Here is a 19,893-nt window from a genome sequence, read left to right as displayed (position 1 = left end):
ACACACACACACACACACACACACACACACACACACACTCCGTGGGGCCCATGGGAGTAGATTACCAATATTAACACAGGGATTGTGGTTTTGTTCCTTCTGAATGTTTAACTGTGCATTACAAAGAGACAACTAAAGACATATTTAGAGATGCGACAACCAGGTTTATCTGTTTTTACAGTATTTGTGAAATATTTCAGTGAATGTGCTGACATGCTTTGTTGCACCATGAGAGGCGTGTCTCTCTCCGTCATTAGTCCTGGTAGTCTGGCCACTGTCTACAGGATGTCTGGACTGAGCACTTTTTGGGTGCTGTAGTCAGTTACTCTCTACTGAGTCATTTCAATTGATATTCTGGCTTTTGAATGGGCATGTTGTAATATTATTGTTGTGCAAGCCTGCGTGTCCCCCATCCATCATTACACAGGTGGTCTGGACTCTGTCCTGCTGTGAAAGGGGCACATGGGCAGCTTTGTCTGTACTCACAAGTACAGTGCACCATGAAGCTGAATACTGTATGGGTTTGGCTGGAGCTGCTTGGTGTGTTTGGTTGGTGCTATATTTGTCTTTTCTCTGTCAGCAGGTAGGTGGTCTGTTACATGTCTTCTTTGAATTTGACAGCAACCCGAAGACTTAGTGTGTTCAGGCCTTTTTTTCATTCTTCTTCTGGATTTTCTATGGCTTCATATGCACTGGGCCTCAGTCTGTTTTGTCTGAGACTTTCAAAACATTGTAATACATGCTTTTAATTGGTGATTAAATCGGAATGCACCTCCCATTGCGAGACCAGTCACTTTGATGAATGGAAAGCAGGAAGGCACTTTTTGTTTTTGTGAAAAGAAGTATTTACAGCATAGATTTATGTTCAAGATATTTATTTATTCCCAAAACATATGATTTTACAAATGTATGTATATATGTCTGCACAGTGATGAGGGAGAGGAGCCAAAACGCAACAGCCACGAGTCTGCTGTTATCAAGACCATGATCAAAGGGCGTGCAGTAATCCAAGGTAAGAAGGCAATGTGTACAATGTGAAGGGAGCGCATCACTTCCTGTTGGCAAAGGATGTTGCCTAATCGTGAAACCTGCTTTGAAACAACGCAAGCTAAAAGAAAGACAGCAGAATTTCTTCTCAGACTAACATAGAATATGCAAGAAGATTTTGTTAATTGAACATTCACAAAAACAATTTCAGGATGAGCCAAACTTACTTTGATGGCCTAGTCAAGCACGCAAAATGTCAAAGATACTGGACTGGGGTCATGACCATACAAACAGCTAACAAATGTTTGGAAGTTTTGTAGCAAATGCGGACAAAAGTCACCATTTTCCAACTCAAAAAATATATCTTTTAGGTGTTCTGCAATTTCTAAGAAAATCTATTTTTGTTAATCATGTAATATTACTGCTACTGCTATTACTACTTCTATGTAATAGTAATTGTGAGTATCAATACAGTAAGGACTATGGCAATATTACATTTGACACCAGTGACCTTGACCTTCACTCAAATGATTATCATCAGTGCAGTAATGTATTCTAAATAAGAGTGTGCCAAATTGGGTTGAAAATAAAAAAAAAATTGTTTGTTACTGTTGATCTTCAGTGACATATGCCTAATTTGATAGAAATCAGTGATGAACCCAGACATGGCCTTGACTGAATTTGACATTGCCTGGGCATTTCCAGAACCCATCTCCATACCTGCGCCACGTTTGGTGTACTCAGTGTGAAGAAAAAAAAAAATCTAAATTTTGACCTTGGCCTCCAATGATCTTAACTTTTGCCCAAACAAATCCTTTAAGGACAATTCTAGGGTCAGCTTTATTCACATGTCACATCTGGTGGAAATCAGCCATTGGACAAAGGAGGAGTATGGAAACAAACAAGTTGTTGTTCATCTTTCGGCTGCCCCATCTACTTCAGGGTCACCACAGCGAGGCCAGTACAGATCAGCACTGGGATTTAGCACAAGGTTTACGCTTCCTGACGCAACTCCCAAGTTTACCTGGAGAAACACACACAACTCCTGGTCATCTTAAGAGGTCTTTTATCCAAGTACTAATTAGGACCTACCCTCACCTTCTGAGATGTGACAGGATCAGGAGTTCACAAAGCAGAGCAGCTGTAGAACAAACATAAGTATTCCTTAAATTGCACTGGTCAACAATTTTTTTTTTCCTTGCATGGACTGAGAACTGATTTAAGGTCATTTTGGTGTGCTGAACCCAAATCTGAGCTCAGATTTCGTCTATCACATCACGTTTTTTTGCAATCTGCATGTTCCATATTGATGGATTGCACAAAAGATGCTCATTCACTCACAAGTTTGATGCCACTAAATCATGCACAAAAGCAGCTTCAAAAGCATAGTTTTTAAACCAGGTTGACGAAATGTGAACAAGAGCTGTAATCTCGTTTATGACACCAAAGAAGTGTGCGAGACTGCAGCTTTTGCTTCAATGCTTGATATGAGAAGTAGCCACAAAGTTAAAAAAAAAAAATAGCTGTAGTAAGGTTAAGAAATGTTGTGGTTATTAAACATATGTTTGACTCAAAGTAACTTTTTAACTTTCTGCAAAAAATATCAATGTTTTCTTAAAATATTTCTTTTCATTTCTCAAAAACATTATGTGTGGCAAAAATTAACACCAGATTCAGTGCCCCCAAATTACACAAAATCCATTGAAAAACATTTCAACAGATTTTGTCCATTTTCAAAATCATTCTGATGCATTGATGATAAACAAAAACATCAAATGCAACATTTTTATCAAAGTCCTTATGAAACAAACTTTTGTGCAGTGCTGTCTATACTGAGTTCACTGATCCATTTGCTACAGAAATCTAAGGAATATTTACATTATAAAATTATGCCTGTGTGTGACTGACTGTTGCTGTAGGCATGCTGTGATAGTTTTGCAGTGAACAAGTGGAATGTAATCAGACTAAGCTGCCTGAACTGTTTACTTAGCACGAGTCACAGACCGTGCACATAGACCCCAAATTTATGTTCTGCCTTAAATAGTTTCCTAAAAATAAGCTTTCATTCAGAAATAAATCTTTCATGTGTGGTATTTGACAGACACCCCCTGTAGGTAGAATGTTTTTTTTTCTACTTTTTTCTTAGAATGTTTCAAAACCTGGCTCAGTATAAAACTGATTTACTGCGGCTGGACTGAATGTTGTTGCAGGCAGTTAGCATAAAAAAAAAGAAAACGAGGCTTATTTTCCGTGATTTAAGAATGACATATGTTGTGAAATAGGTCATTGACTTTCTTTTTCTCGTCTTTCTTCTCAGTGGAAACCCATTAAACAAGCCTCACTCTGCTCGTGGCGGCTTGCAAGGTCTCACATGCAGCCGTTCTACTCTGTACAAAAGATAATATATATAAAAATCACTCATTGGGAGTTTTGTATCAAGTTTTCAAGGCCAGTAACAGAATTACAGGATAATGCCACTGGACTATCTACCATGCTACTGAAACATTCGGAATCGGCCATGTCCAGTTCTCTCCCTGGAGTAACTGCTGTTCTTAAAAAAAAAAAAGAAAAAAAAAAAGCATAAATGTAACTCACCACAGTCCTGGACTCATGAAAATATACTACTAGCCACATAGTGCCACAGTAACCCTGTGACCCATTCTGATTCATGCAGGTCTGCAGTCAGCAGCTTCTTGCTCCAAATGCCCATTGTAAAACAATATAGGCACTGTGTAAAAATTTGAAAGCACACTCTCTTGCAGTCACCCATGTCCACCACGTCGATGCTCCTTCGTTCCTTCAGGGGCTTCGCTTTTAGCGTACAGTGGGACCTAATGAAGTGAATGGCAGCGTGATTAATGGGGCCATCTTTCAAAGGTTAGAAGTTCACATTCTGTAAAAATGAGACGCTCAAGAGGTGCTTGTAGACTTCCAGCTCTAATTCAAAGGGTATAACAAACAAATACTGAATGAACCATTTATGAATTACAGCCATTTCTATACACAGTCCCTTCGTTTTCAGGGCTAATAAGTAATTGGACAAACTAAATATAATGTTATTAGTAATACAAATGATTGTTTTTACAGCCAGCATCCAGTCTTCTCTGTGTATGGCTCATCCAGTCAGATCTCAGGAGCTAAGCGGATTTGGGTCCTGGTTCAGTACTTGGATGGAGGACTTCTTAGGAAGACGCGGAGCTGTGTCTGTTCTTCCAAGTAAAACTGGAGTTGTGTCAAAAAGGGCATCCGGCATAAAACTTTGCCAAATGCTGATGCGTATGTACTGGATCCGCTGTGGCCACCCTGAATAGACAGGGGCAGCTGAAAGATGAACGGCATTTCTCTACAGCCAGTTTTCTGTACATAAGTCAGGGGATGGATACATGAACATTTTCAAGACACTAAATAAGTCTTTGACTTAATTTACATGAGTCATTAAGAAATACTAACAATATGGTAAATAGCTCTGGCAGTTCTCATAAACTGAGTGACCATGCAAGAAGGAGATAAGTGAGGAACGCCACCAAGACACCAGTGACAGCTCTGAAGGCGTTATAGACTTGGATGCAACTGCAACATGCAACTTTTGCCTTGCATTGCCAGGTACTGCTTCATGGTGGAGTGGAACAGAGATTGATTTTCAAATAAGAAAACAAATCAAATCTAGGCTTGAGTCTCCCATGTGCCTTCTGGCAAACTAAAGCTGAAATGTTTTTTAAGAAAATCCCTTGTTCCACTCCACCATGAAGTTGTATAACTAGTGATGCAATAGGGAAAAGGTGCATTATACACAGTTTGCCTAATCACAGCTACAGAAGCCAGTAACTCCTTCAGTGGTTGTAATAACAGCAAACGTTTTGTCTTAATATGATTTAATTTTTATGTCTCTATCATGTAATCTTGATGATGTAAGTTCCCCATCTCTGTCAATTAGTATTCTCTATTTTTATTTTATTATTCTACTTGTATGTTCCAGCTGTTAATTGGCTTTTATTGTATTGAGTTTGTGAAGAACTTTGTAGCATTTTTTTGAAAGAGCTACCTCCATGTAAAATTATGATTATTAGTTTATATTATCAATTACGTCTCTCCAACCTGCTGCAGATCCAAAGACTGGTTTGATTACACCATCTTTTGGTACTAAGGGGAACAGCGCTACCAGTAGCCCAATGGCTGCTGTTTTTGGTCGACCTGTACCTCAACCGCACCCTAAAGATGAGCTCTCCTTGGTCCAGATGGCAGAACACTTCCCGGCTAGGAAGCGGACCCCCATGTGTGCCCACTGCAACAAAGTCATCAGGTAAAGGAGCAACACATCCTCACCCCCCAACTAATCACATTTTGACAGAAAAAAAAAGATTTAATTTTTTTACCGAACGTTAATATGAAAGAAGTAGGGTAGCCCCTTTGCTTCATTTTGTGACACATGGGGAAACTGTAACCCAAACTTCTTGCAAATAAATTAGCTTCACACAGGCGTCTTCTAACTGTCACAGCACTTACAGGTAACTCCACACTGTCTTTGATCATCCTGGAGCTGATCAATGGGTGAGCCTTTGCCATTCTGGTTATTCTTCTATCCATTTTGATGGTTGTTTTCCATTTTCTTCCACGCATCTCTGGTTTTTTTGTCCATTTTAAAGCATTGAAGATCATTGTAGATGAACAGCCTATAATTTTTTGCACCTGCGTATAAGTTTTCCCCTCTCCAATGAACTTTTTAATCAAACTACGCTGTTCTTCTGAACAATGTCTTGAACATCCCATTTTCCTCAGGCTTTCAAAGAGAAAAGCATGTTCAACAGGTGCTGGATCATCCTTACATAGGGGACACCTGATTCACACCTGTTTGTTCCACAAAATTGACGAACTCACTGACTGAATGCCACAGTACTGTTATTGTGAACGCCCCGTTTTCTACTTTTTTTACTAATAAAGGGTGACCTCTACTGGTGGTTGGCTCTCACTGCGGTATTGTATCACTTCCTATTCCGGAGCACAGCAGTGTTTTGCTTATCTGTTAGCTGTTTAATCTGTGTAGTTAGATTGATCTAGGTAACGATTTGTTTCACAGTGTAATCTTCACATACCTTTACTAAAGCACTCCCTCTGCTGAATCACCTCTAAATTATTTACACATTATTCACTTTGTGTGTTTTTAGGAATCTGCTAGCATAGCGCAGCTACTAGCTCTTAGCCGGTTTAGCATGGCGGCTTCTTCTGTCTCTCCCGCACTTCTCTGCTCTGGGCGTGAAATGTTTAGTTATTCCTCGGCCTCCTTTAGCAGTAATGGTACTTGTAATAAGTGTAGCTTATTCGTAGCTTTGGAGGCCAGGCTGGGCGAATCGGAGACTCGGCTCCGCACCTTCAAAACTCCTACAGCTAGCCAGGCCCCTGTAGTTGGTGCGGACCAAGGTAGCTTAGCCGCCGTTAGCTGCTCTCCAGCAGATCCCAAGCAGCCGGGAAAGCAGGCCGGCTGGGTGACTGTGAGGAGGAAGCGTAGTCCTAAACACAAGCTCCCTGTACACCACCAACCCGTTCACATTTCTAACCGTTTTTCCCCACTCGGCGACACACCCGCCGAGGAACAAACTCTGGTTATTGGCGACTCTGTTTTGAGAAATGTGACGTTAGCGACACCAGCAACCATAGTCAGTTGTCTTCCGGGGGCCAGAGCAGGCGACATTGAAGGAAATTTGAAACTGCTGGCTAAGGCTAAGCGTAAATTCGGTAAGATTGTAATTACGTCGGCAGTAATGACACCCGGTTACGCCAATCGGAGGTCACTAAAATTAACATTGAATCGGTGTGTAACTTTGCAAAAACAATGTCGGACTCTGTAGTTTTCTCTGGGCCCCTCCCCAATCGGACCGGGAGTGACAAGTTTAGCCGCATGTTCTCCTTGAATTGCTGCCTGTCTGAGTGGTGTCCAAAAAATGAGGTGGGCTTTATAGATAATTGGCAAAGCTTCTGGGGAAAACCTGGTCTTGTTAGGAGAGACGGCATCCATCCCACTTAGGATGGAGCAGCTCTCATTTCTAGAAATCTGGCCAATTTTATTAAACACTCCAAACCGTGACTACCCAGGGTTGGGACCAGGAAGCAGAGTTGTAGTCTTACACACCTCTCTGCAGCTTCTCTCCCCCTGCCATCCCCCCAATACCCCATCCCCGTAGAGACGGTGCCTGCTCCCAGACCACCAACAACCAGTAAAAATATATTTAAGCATAAAAATTCAAAAAGAAAAAATAATATAGCACCTTCAACTGCACCACAGACTAAAACAGTTAAATGTGGTCTATTAAACATTAGGTCTCTCTCTTCTATGTCCCTGTTAGTAAATGATATAATAATTGATCAACATATTGATTTATTCTGCCTTACAGAAACCTGGTTACAGCAGGATGAATATGTTAGTTTAAATGAGTCAACACCCCCGAGTCACACTAACTGTCAGAATGCTCGTAGCATGGGCCGAGGTGGAGGACTAGCAGCAATCTTCCACTCCAGTTTATTAATTAATCAAAAACCCAGACAGAGCTTTAATTCATTTGAAAGCTTGACTCTGAGTCTTGTCCATCCAAATTGGAAGTCCCAAAAACCAGTTTTATTTGTTGTTATCTATCGTCCACCTGGTCGTTACTGTGAGTTTCTCTGTGAATTTTCAGACCTTTTGTCTGACTTAGTGTTTAGCTCAGATAAGATAATTATAGTGGGCAATTTTAACATCCACATAGATGCTGAGAATGACAGCCTCAACACTGCATTTAATCTATTATTAGACTCAGTTGGCTTTGCTCAAAATGTAAATGAGTCCACCCACCACTTTAATCATACTTTAGATCTTGTTTTGACTTATGGTATGGAAATTGAAGACTTAACGGTATTCCCTGAAAACCCCCTTCTGTCTGATCATTTCTTAATAACATTTACATTTACTTTAATGGACTACCCAGCAGTGGGGAATAAATTTCATTACAGTAGAAGTCTTTCGGAAAGCGCTGTAACTAGGTTTAAGGATATGATTCCTTTGTAATGTTCTCCAATGCCATATACCAACACAGTGCAGAGTAGCTACCTAAACTCTGTGAGTGAGATAGATTATCTCGTCAATAGTTTTACATCCTCATTGAGCACAACTTTGGATGTTGTAGCTCCTCTGAAAAAGAGAGCCTTAAATCAGAAGTGCCTGACTCCATGGTATAACTCACAAACTCGCAGCTTAAAGCAGATAACCCGTAAGTTGGAGAGGAAATGGTGTCTCACTAATTTAGAAGATCTTCACTTAGCCTGGAAAAAGAGTCTGTTGCTCTATAAAAAAAAAGCCCTCCGTAAAGCTAGGACATCTTACTACTCGTAACTAATTGAAGAAAATAAGAACAACCCCAGGTTTCTTTTCAGCACTGTAGCCAGGCTGACAAAGAGTCAGAGCTCTATTGAGCCGAGTATTCCTTTAACTTTAACTAGTAATGACTTCATGACTTTCTTTGCTAATAAAATTTTAACTATTTGAGAAAGAATTACTCATAACCATCCCAAAGACATATTGTTATCTTTGGCTGCTTTCAGTAATGCTGGTATTTGGTTAGACTCTTTCTCTCCGATTGTTCTGTCTGAGTTATTTTCATTAGTCACTTCCTCCAAACCATCAACATGTCTATTAGACCCCATTCCTACCAGGCTGCTCAAGGAAGCCCTACCGTTAATTAATGCTTCGATCTTAAATATGATTGATCTATCTTTATTAGTTGGCTATGTACCACAGGCTTTTAAGGTGGCAGTAATTAAACCATTACTTAAAAAGCCATCACTTGACCCAGCTATCTTAACTAATTATAGGCCAATCTCCAACCTTCCTTTTCTCTCAAAAATTCTTGAAAGGGTAGTTGTAAAACAGCTAACTGATCATCTGCAGAGGAATGGTCTATTTGAAGAGTTTCAGTCAGGTTTCAGAATTCATCATAGTACAGAAGCCGCATTAGTGAAGGTTACAAATGATCTTCTTATGGCCTCAGACAGTGGACTCATCTCTGTGCTTGTCCTGTTAGACCTCAGTGCTGCTTTTGATACTGTTGACCATAAAATTTTATTACAGAGATTAGAGCATGCCATAGGTATTAAAGGCACTGCGCTGCGGTGGTTTGAATCATATTTATCTAATAGATTACAATTTGTTGGTGTAAATGGGGTTAATTATGGAGTTCCACAAGGTTCTGTGCTAGGACCAATTTTATTCACTTTATACATGCTTCCCTTAGGCAGTATTATTAGAACGTATTGCTTAAATTTTCATTGTTACGCAGATGATACCCAGCTTTATCTATCCATGAAGCCAGAGGACACACACCAATTAGTTAAACTGCAGACATAAAGACATGGATAACCTCTAATTTCCTGCTTTTAAATTCAGATAAAACTGAAGTTACTGTACTTGGCCCCACAAATCTTAGAAACATGGTATCTAACCAGATCCTTACTCTGGATGGCATTACCCTGACCTCTAGTAATACTGTGAGAAATCTTGGAGTCATTTTTGATCAGGATATGTCCTTCAATGCGCATATTAAGCAAATATGTAGGACTGCTTTTTACATTTGCGCAATATCTCTAAAATTAGAAAGGTCTTGTCTCAGAGTGATGCTGAAAAACTAATTCATGCATTTATTTCCTCTAGGCTGGACTATTGTAATTCATTATTATCAGGTTGTCCTAAAAGTTCCCTGAAAAGCCTTCAGTTAATTCAAAATGCTGCAGCTAGAGTACTGACGGGGACTAGAAGGAGAGAGCATATCTCACCCATATTGGCCTCTCTTCATTGGCTTCCTGTTAATTCTAGAATAGAATTTAAAATTCTTCTTCTTACTTATAAGGTTTTGAATAATCAGGTCCCATCTTATCTTAGGGACCTCTTAGTACCATATCACCCCAATAGAGTGCTTCGCTCTCAGACTGCAGGCTTACTTGTAGTTCCTAGAGTTTTTAAGAGTAGAATGGGAGGCAGAGCCTTCAGCTTTCAGGCTCCTCTCCTGTGGAACCAGCTCCCAATTCGGATCAGGGAGACAGACACCCTCTCTACTTTTAAGACTAGGCTTAAAACTTTCCTTTTTGCTAAAGCTTATAGTTAGGGCTGGATCAGGTGACCCCGAGCCATCCCTTAGTTATGCTGCTATAGACTTAGACTGCTGGGGGGTTCCCATGATGCACTGAGTGTTTCTTTCTCTTTTTGCTCTGTATGCACCACTCTGCATTTAATCATTAGTGATTGATCTCTGCTGTCTTCCACAGCATGTCTTTTTCTGATTCTCTCCCCTCAGCCCCAACCAGTCCCAGCAGACGTTTGCCCCTCCCTGAGCCTGGTTCTGCTGCAGGTTTCTTCCTGTTAAAAGGGAGTTTTTCCTTCCCACTGTCGCCAAGTGCTTGCTCATAGGGGGTCGTTTTGACCGTTGGGGTTTTTCTGTAATTATTGTATGGCTTTTGCCTTGCAATATAGAGCGCCTTGGCCCAACTGTTGTTGTGATTTGGCGCTATATAAATAAAATTGATTTGATTTGATTTAATAGCCCAGTTTCATAGCCTTAAGAGTGTGCATGTCATGAATGCTTGGTCTTGTTGGATTTGTGAGAATCTACTGAATCTACTGGTACCTTGTTTCCCATGTAACAATAAGAAATATACTCAAAACCTGGATTAATCTTTTTAGTCACATAGCACTACTATTATTCTGAACACTACTGTACAATTAAATTGGGACATTGTGGAAAATTTAAATAAAAACAATACAATGATTTGCAAATCCTCTTCAACCGATATTCAATTAAATAGACCACAAAGACAAGATATTTAATTTTCAAACTAATAAACTGTTGTTTTTGTGCAAATATTTGCTCATTTTGAAATGGATGCCTGCAACATGTTTCAAAAAATCAGGGACAGTGGTATGTTTACCACTGTGTTACATCACCTTTCCTTCTAACAACACTCAATAAGTGTTTGGGAACTGAGGACACTAATTGTTGAAGCTTTGTAGGTGGAATTCTTTCCCATTCTTGCTTGATGTACGACTTCAGTTGTTCAACAATCCGTGGTCTCCGTTGTCGTATTGTGCACTTCATAATGCGCCACACATTTTCAATGGGCGACAGGTCTGGACTGCAAGCAGGTCAGTCTAGTACCCACACTCTTTTAATAAGAAACCACACTGTTGTAACACGTGCAGAATGTGGCTTGGCATTGTCTTGTTGAAATAAGCAGGGACGTCCCTGAAAAAGACGTTGCTTGGATGGCAGCATGTGTTGCTCCAAAACCTGGATGTACCTTTCAGCATTGATGGTGTCATCACAAATGTGTACGTTGCCCATGCCATGGGCACTAACACACCCCCATACAATCACAGATGACGCAGGGAGATCATTCCACAGAACAGGGGCACGATAAGAGAAAGCTCTGTGACCCGCAGACTTCTTATTCACCCTAGGGACACAAAGTAGTCCTGCACCCTGAGAACTTAAAGCCCGGGCCGGTACGTAAGGTTTAATTAAGTCAGCTGGGTAGGGAGGTGCCAGTCCATGAATAATTTTATAGGTTAGTAGCAGAACCTTAAAATCTGATCTCACAGTTCATCTCCACCTTAAAGACACTAACCACACGTTTGAGGACAAAGAAGTTAAAATATTAGCCAGAGAGAAGAAATGGTTTGAGAGAGGGGTCAAGGAGGCATTCTTTGTGAAATGTTTGAAACCCAGTCTTAACCGGGGAGGGGGTCTGAGACACGCTTTGTCCCCTGTTTACAATGGGGTACTCAGGTCAAAGGAGTTTCAGTCTTTTGTTCATGGTAATGAGTCATTCATGTCATCAGGAGAGTCATCAAGGGAGCCATCAAGAAAGGCATCCATCCCATCATTAGGAGGGACAGCTGCCCTGTCATTAGGAGAGTGCTAACTAGAGCACAGTAGTTGCTAATTAGAGCTATTGTTTAGTCACTAGCCTATTGCAGTCTGCCTCTCAGTAGGAGGGGTCTGGTTAGGTTTAAAACTCCAGCTTTTGTTGGCTTCTGTTCATTCGTCTCTACAAGAGTCAGACAGAAGTCAGACTTCCAGAGCAAGAATTTTAGCTGAGGAAGCTTCTGTGATTTGACGTGAAACGTCCTCGCGTCAAGCAACCCAGTCCAGTCGAAGATTCAAGCTTCTCTACTATTCTCAGTAAGATAGTCTATGAGCTGCCGTGACACCACTTTTTCCAGAATTTTAGAGAAAAATTATAGATTTGATATTGGCCGATAGTTTTTCAATACACTAGGGTCAAGATTAGGATTCTTAAGTAATAGTTTAATCACTGCAGATTTGAAACATTTAGGAACAGATCCAGAAGTTAAAGAAAGATTGAACATTTCCAGCACAGGTGGCCCAAGAGTGGGCCTCAGGTCCTTAAACAGTTTTGTTGGTATAGGATCAAATAAACAGGTTGTGCTTTTTGTTGACATTACGAGTTTTGTCAGCATGCCTAGTGAGATACTATCAAATTCTGTAAATCTAGGTAATACCTCAGTAGTGGCACCCACCTCAATAGCAGGGTGTAGTGGCTGGGTTAAGGCATGCCGGGATATGTTTAACCTGATGTCTTCTATTTTATTCCCAAAGTAATCCAGGAAATCTTGTGCTGTAAAAGGAGAGCGAACTACAGGTGGTTGTCCATGCATAAGTGTTGCCACCGTGTCAAACAAGAACTTTGAGTTATGCTTGTTTTTGTTGATCAAATCAGAGTAGTAAGTCCACTTTGTAGCCAATAATGCATGCTTATAGTCTAAGATAGCATCACACCACGCAAGGTGGAATACTTCTAATTTTGAACAAGGCCATTTCCATTCTAGACCTCTTGCTTTATGCTTGAGGTCACGCAGATAATCATTGAACCAAGGTGACTGTGATTTGGGGGAGCGTGGTTTTAACACAGGTGGTGCAATCATGTCGAGTGTAGTTTTAAGCACTGAGTTTAAACTATCCACAAGTCTGTCTGCTGATTGGGTATTTGTCACATGTGAAGCTAAGACATCAGGCAGTCTAGCTTTGAGTTCAGTCTTAGTTGAGGAGTTGATGCATCGCCGTAATGATATATAAGGTTGTTGTTCCACTAAACACGGCAGCGAAACTGTAAACTTAATAAGTGAGTGATCAGACACCACTGATGTAAGAGGCATGATGTCAATATTCGTGACAGCAATACCATGTGCAAGAACCAGATCCAGCGTATTTCAACTAATGTGCGTTGAATCCCGAATGCATTGCCGAAATCCTAATGCATCCACAATTTCCATAAATGATTTGCAGAGGGGATCAGAAGGCTTATTTATATGAATGTTAAAGTCACCAATGATCAGAATGTTATCTACACTAGTTGGCAAGTTAGAGATGAATGCACCAAATTCATCTAAGAATTCAGAATATGGGCCAGGAGGCCTATATACAGTGACAAAGTAATACGACTGATTTTTATTCTTCTGACCTTGGCAATGTGTAATATCCTGAGCAGAGCAGAGAATCAGATGCTCAAACGAGTGATATTTGTAACCCCCAACAGCTAATAAGCTAAACCTAGATTTATAAATAAGAGCAACACCCCCGCCTGGCTTCGCATCACGAGGGACGTGACTAAATGTATATGCTGGTGGGCAGGCCTCATTTAAGGGGAGGACAGCTGTAGGTTTAAGCCAGGTTTCACCAGGACTCATAAGCCAGGACTCATTTCGGATGGGGAAGAGTCTGCCTACAGGAGGGAGGTGGACCGGCTGGTGACCTGGTGCTGCAGCAACAACTTGGAGCTCAACGCCCAGAAAACAGTGGAGATGATCATGGACTTCAGGAAAGTCACAGCCCCCCCGCCCTCCCTCGCCCTCACCAACAGCCCCATCACCACTGTGGTCTGTCACCGCTTCCTCGGCACCACCATCACCCAGGACCTCAAGTGGGAGTCAACCATCAGCTCCCTCATCAAGAAGGCCCAGCAGAGGATGTACTTCCTGCGGCAGCTGAAGAAGGCCAAGCTGCCTGTCCAGCTGATGGTGCAGTTCTACACGGCCATCATCGAGTCCATCCTCTGCTCCTCCATCACGGTGTGGTACGCCGGGGCCACAGCCAGGGACAGACACAGACTGCAGCGCATTGTGGCCTCTGCTGAGAAGGTGATCGGCTGTAGCCTTCCATCTCTCCACGACCTGCACGTCTCCAGGAATCTGGGCCGAGTAGGTCGGATCACAGCTGACCCTTCTCACCCTGCACACGGTCTATTCAAACCACTTCCCTCGGGCAGGAGGCTACGGTCCATCCGGACCAGAACCTCCCGCCATAAGAACAGTTTCTTCCCCTCTGCCGTTAGACTCATGAACACCTCATAACTCAGTCACCTTAAGCTTAACTCTGTCACTTTATCATTTTATCACGGGTCACTTTAGACAATGTACTTTGATTTTTAATTGCACTCCTCCCACTGCACTGTTTTTTCTGTTTCTTTGTTTTTCTGTTGCACACAGCCTTTCATATTTCATATTTCTTTTTTTTATCTTATATTTTATCTTATTTTGACACATATGTTATATTTTATCCTTGCATTTTATCTCTTCTTAATGTTTCACCATTGTACCGAAGCAAATTCCTAGTCTGTGAATCCTGTTCACTGGCAATGGTAATAAACTTCTTCTGATTCTGATTCTGACATAGCCCAATCATATCTAAGTGTTGATCAATAATTAGATCATTGATCAACAATGATTTTGAGGACAGTGATCTTATGTTAATGAGACCCAGTCTAAGGACCTTAGTGGAGTTGACAGTTGAACTGTTTGGGTTTAGGGGTGGTTCCAGAGTAGCATATATAAGATGCCTAGAAGTAGGTTTAGGTTTGAGACATTCCACGAGCGTTGTAGGTAGCAGACATGAAATCTTTGCTATTGCTGGAACAACCACTGGGCCATCCTCAATTTCAACATCATCCCATATAGTAATGGGTATTAAGTTTGGAAAGCATATCCCTCTATGATTTTTTATGGACACGACTACGGAAGCAGGCCACAGTCTCAACTTGTTGAAATTCCCTCCCTGGCAAATAAACTGCACTATCACCATAGTGGATTTTCTGCACTAAATTCCCCGCTAAGCTAATGGATTCCACATCCACATTTGTCATAAGCCTTGCAGGGTCTCTAATCACCTGCTCCGTGGCCTGCTGTAGATTCCTAATGTTACCCTCCCTGTAGAGCTCTATCTATGTTCGCAGACAAGATGGCGGCGCCTTCCCCAGTAGGATGGAGGCCGTCCAGCATCAGCAGGCCACAGCGGCCCCAGAACGAAGGCTATCAATAAACGAAGGTTATCAATAAAGCTAAAGCCTTGCTGTCTATAAAACTGCGCCAGCCACCTATTTAACGATGTCAGCCTACTAAACGCCTCATCAGTACCCCGGGAGGGGAGGGGACCAGAGACTATTAATTGATGCTGACACGTCTTTCTGGCAAGGTCACAAGTCCGCTCTATGTCCATTTTTGTGACTTCTGAGTGTGTCCTCCTGATCGTATTGCCAGTTTTCCGGTAGATCAGGGCAGCACATAAGACGAAAAGTACCAGCCCTGCTACCATGAGACCAAAAATGAATAAACAGAGAAAGGCGCCAAGCATGCAACACGTCAAGACCCCCAGGAGTCGAGGACATAACCCGCAGGATACGTTCCATCTGGGCAGGTAGGATCCCCCGGTCCTGACCTTCTTGTAGAAAAAATGGTATCAATAGTGTTCAGATACCATCTGATCAATTCCATGGTTAATCCAATAGTAGTCCTATAGATCCAGAATCCAATATGATTTGAGGAATTCACACTCTGGTGAAATATGGACTTGAAGGTTAAAGGCAGAGAACAGAGATAAGGGAGAGTGGAGGAGATGCTACCGCCCTTGTCGGAGTCCAAAGTTGAAATTTTTGTCACAACAGTATGGCAGAACAAATGCAATACAGCCCCTGCTGCACTGATTCTCCAGCCAATCTTGCGCTCTATTGTCCCGTCACTCGTGAACAAGTCCCCAAGGTACTTGAAGTCCTTCACTTAGAGCAAGACCACATTCCCTACCCGGAATAGGAAATCCATCAGTTTCCTGGTGAGAACCATGGCCTCAAATTTAGAGGTGCCGATCCTCATCCCAGCTGCTTCACACTTGGCTGTGAACAGATCCAGTGAGTGTTGGAGGTCACAGGCCAATGAAGCCAACAGGACCACATCATCTGCAAAAAGCAGAGCCCATCAAATTGGAAACCCTCCTCCCCCCACTACGCCTCAGTATCCTGTCCATGAATATCACAAACAGGATTGGTGACAAGGCGCAGCTCTGGCGGAGGCCAACCCCCACCAGAAATGAGTCTGGCTTACTGCTGAGCACCTGAACACAGCTCTCACTTTATAAGTACAAAGATTGGATGGCCCTGAGAAGGGACCTTCTCACTCCATACTCCCGCAACACCTTCCACAGTATCTCCCGGGGTACCCGATCATACGCCTTCTCCAAGTTCATGAAACGCATGTAGACTGGATGGGCATATTCCCAGGCCCCCTCCAGGATGCTTGTGAGAGTGAAGAGCTGGTCGGTTGTTCCACGTCCAGGACGGAACCTGCATTGTTCCTTTTCAATCTGAGGTTAGACTATCGGCCGATGCCTCCTTTCCAGTACCCTGGAGTAGACTTTACCAGGGAGGCTGAGTAGTGTGATGACCCTGTAATTGGCACACACTCTCTGAGTATGTGCCAGTGTAGCGTGTGTACACAAAATATGTTGCCTTAAATAGAAACCTAAGGCAATGACTGATGTGTCTTACACTAGGTCCCTCCACACATCTCATATCATTGTTATGCAGATGATATCCAGCTGTATATCTCATTTGCAGCTCAGAATGTTGCTGATGTGTCTGTCCTTCAAAACTGTGTCAGTCATAAAGAACTGGATGGCTGCTAATTATCTGTTGCCTAATACAGCAAAAATTGAAGTTCTTATTTGTGCCTCAGACAACTCTATTCCTGCAGTGATTAAGAACCTTGGCTCTCTGTCATCATCAGTTCACTCAACAGTTCAGAAATCTGGGTGTTACATTTGACCAGGTTCTCAAGTTTGATATGCATGTTGGCCGTCTTGCGCAAACTTGTTTCTTCCATTTACGGAACAATGCGGGCCTTAGATACATTGTGTCTCAAGCTGAGCTGGAAATGATTACCCATGCTTTTATTTTGTCATGTTTGAATTATTGTAACTCACTGTTCTTGAGCCTTAGTAAGTCTTCCCTGGATTGTTTACAAATGTTGCAGAATGCAGCTGCGAGGCTTTTTATGAGGCCTTCTAAGAGGTCTCATGTGACAGCCAGTCTGTCATCTATTGAGTGGTTCCCCGTACAGTTCAGATTGAAATTTAAAGTAATGGTGATCACTTTTAGAGCTCTACATCAGAGGTCTCAAACTCATTCCAGAAAGGGTAGAGAGGGTGCAGGTTTTCTTTGCAACCATCCACTCCACCAGGCGATTTCACTGACTACATTTACATGCCATTAATATTCGGGTTAAGGTCAATATTCCAGTTTCTGAATCATTAGGAATAATCCGTTTACATGCTTAAGCAGACAAAGTTACTCCTGTATACAGTAGTGTTCAGAATAATAGTAGTGCTATGTGACTAAAAAGATTAATCCAGGTTTTGAGTATATTTCTTATTGTTACATGGGAAACAAGGTACCAGTAGATTCAGTAGATTCTCATAAATCCAACAAGACCAAGCATTCATGATATGCACACTCTTAAGGCTATGAAATTGGGCTATTAGTAAAAAAAAAAAAAAGTAGAAAAGGGGGTGTTCACAATAATACAACCCCTGGCAAAAATTATGGAATCACCATCATTCAGTTGTTAATTTTGTAGAAAAAAAGCAGATCACAGACATGACACAAAACTAAAGTCATTTCAAATGGCAACTTTCTCAGAGGCCGGTGATTCCATAATTTTTGCCAGGGGTTGTAGTAGTGTAGCATTCAGTCAGTGAGTTCGTCAATTTTGTGGAACAAACAGGTGTGAATCAGGTGTCCCCTATTTAAGGATGAAGCCAGCACCTGTTGAACATGCTTTTCTCTTTGAAAGCCTGAGGAAAATGGGACGTTCAAGACATTGTTCAGAAGAACAGCATAGTTTGATTAAAAAGTTACCCACTGATCAGCTCCAGGATGATCAAAGACAGTCTGGAGTTACCTGTAAGTGCTGTGAAAGTTAGAAGACGCCTGTGCGAAGCTAATTTATTTGCAAGAATCCCCCGCAAAGTCCCTCTGTTAAATAAAAGACGTGCAGAAGAGGTTACAATTTGCCAAAGAACACATCAACTGGCCTAAAGAGAACTGGAGGAATATTTTGTGGACTGATGATAGTAAAATTGTTCTTTTTGGGTCCAAGGGCCGCAGACAGTTTGTGAGACGACCCCCAAACTCTGAATTCAAGACACGGTTCACAGTGAAGACAGTGAAGCATCGTGGTGCAAGCATCATGATATGAGCATGTTTCTCCTACTATGGTGTTGGGCCTATATATCGCATACCAGGTATCATGGATCAGTTTGCATATGTCAAAATACTTGAAGAGGTCATGTTGCCTTATGCTGAAGAGGACATGCCCTTGAAATGGGTGTTTCAACAAGGCAATGACCCCAAGCACACTAGTAAACAAGCAAAATCTTGGTTCCAAACCAACAAAATTAATGCCTCGCAGATGTGAAGAAATCATGAAAAACTGTGGTTATACAACTAAATACTAGTTTAGTGATTCACAGGATTGCTAAAAAAGCAGTTTGAACATAATAGTTTTGAGTTTGTAGCATCAACAGCAGATGCTACTATTATTGTGAACACCCCCTTTTCTACTTTTTTTACTAATAGCCCAATTTCATAGCCTTAAGAGTGTGCATATCATGAATGCTTGGTCTTGTTGGATTTGTGAGAATCTACTGAATCTACTGGTACCTTGTTTCCCATGTAACAATAGGAAATATACTCAAAACCTGGATTAATCTTTTTAGTCACATAGCACTACCATTATTCTGAACACTACTGTGTATAACGTTTTCAGATGTGTAATCTAAGGGCCCTGTCCCACTGGCGTGTAGGAGGATTTGCGCATGAAATGAGGAGACAACAGCTGAGTGTCCGCAACAAAGGTGGGCGGAAATGACAAATGTCCCGGGGTGGATCAGCGAATACATGAGCAAGAAAAGTGGATATAACAGGGAACAGAAGCGAAGGCGACCGCAGAGGCACCCCCATGAGGGGCACAGCGGCCGTGATGCACTCGCTTCATCCGTGCCCACTCTGTCTGCATGCGCGACATACTATTTGCGACAGTGATGTGGCCGTGCTGGGCACGCGTCATATCTGTTTTGCACTCTGTCCCGGTCCGCCACCAAGCCGCGCCAACCCGTCGGTTGCGAATATCAGCGGATGACAGGGGATATGCGGCGCGTTGGTTGTGTATGTCCTGCGTATGTCTTCAGTATGTGTTCAAGCAGTGATGCGGATCTCATCTGCAGCAGGATTTTTGAGCCGCTCAAAAATCCTGGCTGCGGACATGCGTGCCTCTGCGGATGATCATGGACGTGTTCGGATGGCGGCCGACTCATACAGGAATGTTACACGGTTATTGCGGTTGTTTGGCGGATGTGGGCCACTTTTGTGCGCATTCCATCCGCAAATCCTCCTAAACACCAGTGGGACAGGGCCCTAATAACCAATGCACAAACAAGAGTGAACAAATAAATTATCCAAAATCCAAAATCGACCAGAAGCAGTACTTTCTTGGTACAAGAAAAGCTCTTTAGAGTTTTCGTTACATATTAAAGTAATTGCTATCCA

General features: G+C 42.0%; 1 protein-coding gene across 8 annotated transcripts in view; it reads left to right on the top strand.

Annotated features, from left to right (window-relative positions):
- The window catches only part of pdlim5a (PDZ and LIM domain 5a), a 214,138-nt gene that overhangs the window by 181,388 nt on the left and 12,857 nt on the right, over positions 1–19,893 (top strand). For all 8 annotated transcript variants that reach the window (XM_034170425.1, XM_034170422.1, XM_034170426.1 and 5 more), the window contains 2 exons: positions 930–1,012; positions 5,092–5,287. In XM_034170425.1, the coding sequence (XP_034026316.1) occupies positions 930–1,012; positions 5,092–5,287 (279 nt within the window). The remainder of the gene's footprint in view (positions 1–929; positions 1,013–5,091; positions 5,288–19,893) is intronic.

Source organism: Thalassophryne amazonica, chromosome 5 (assembly GCF_902500255.1).
Source record: "Thalassophryne amazonica chromosome 5, fThaAma1.1, whole genome shotgun sequence".
NCBI lineage: Eukaryota > Metazoa > Chordata > Actinopteri > Batrachoidiformes > Batrachoididae > Thalassophryne > Thalassophryne amazonica.
This window is presented reverse-complemented; position numbering and strand designations above follow the sequence as displayed.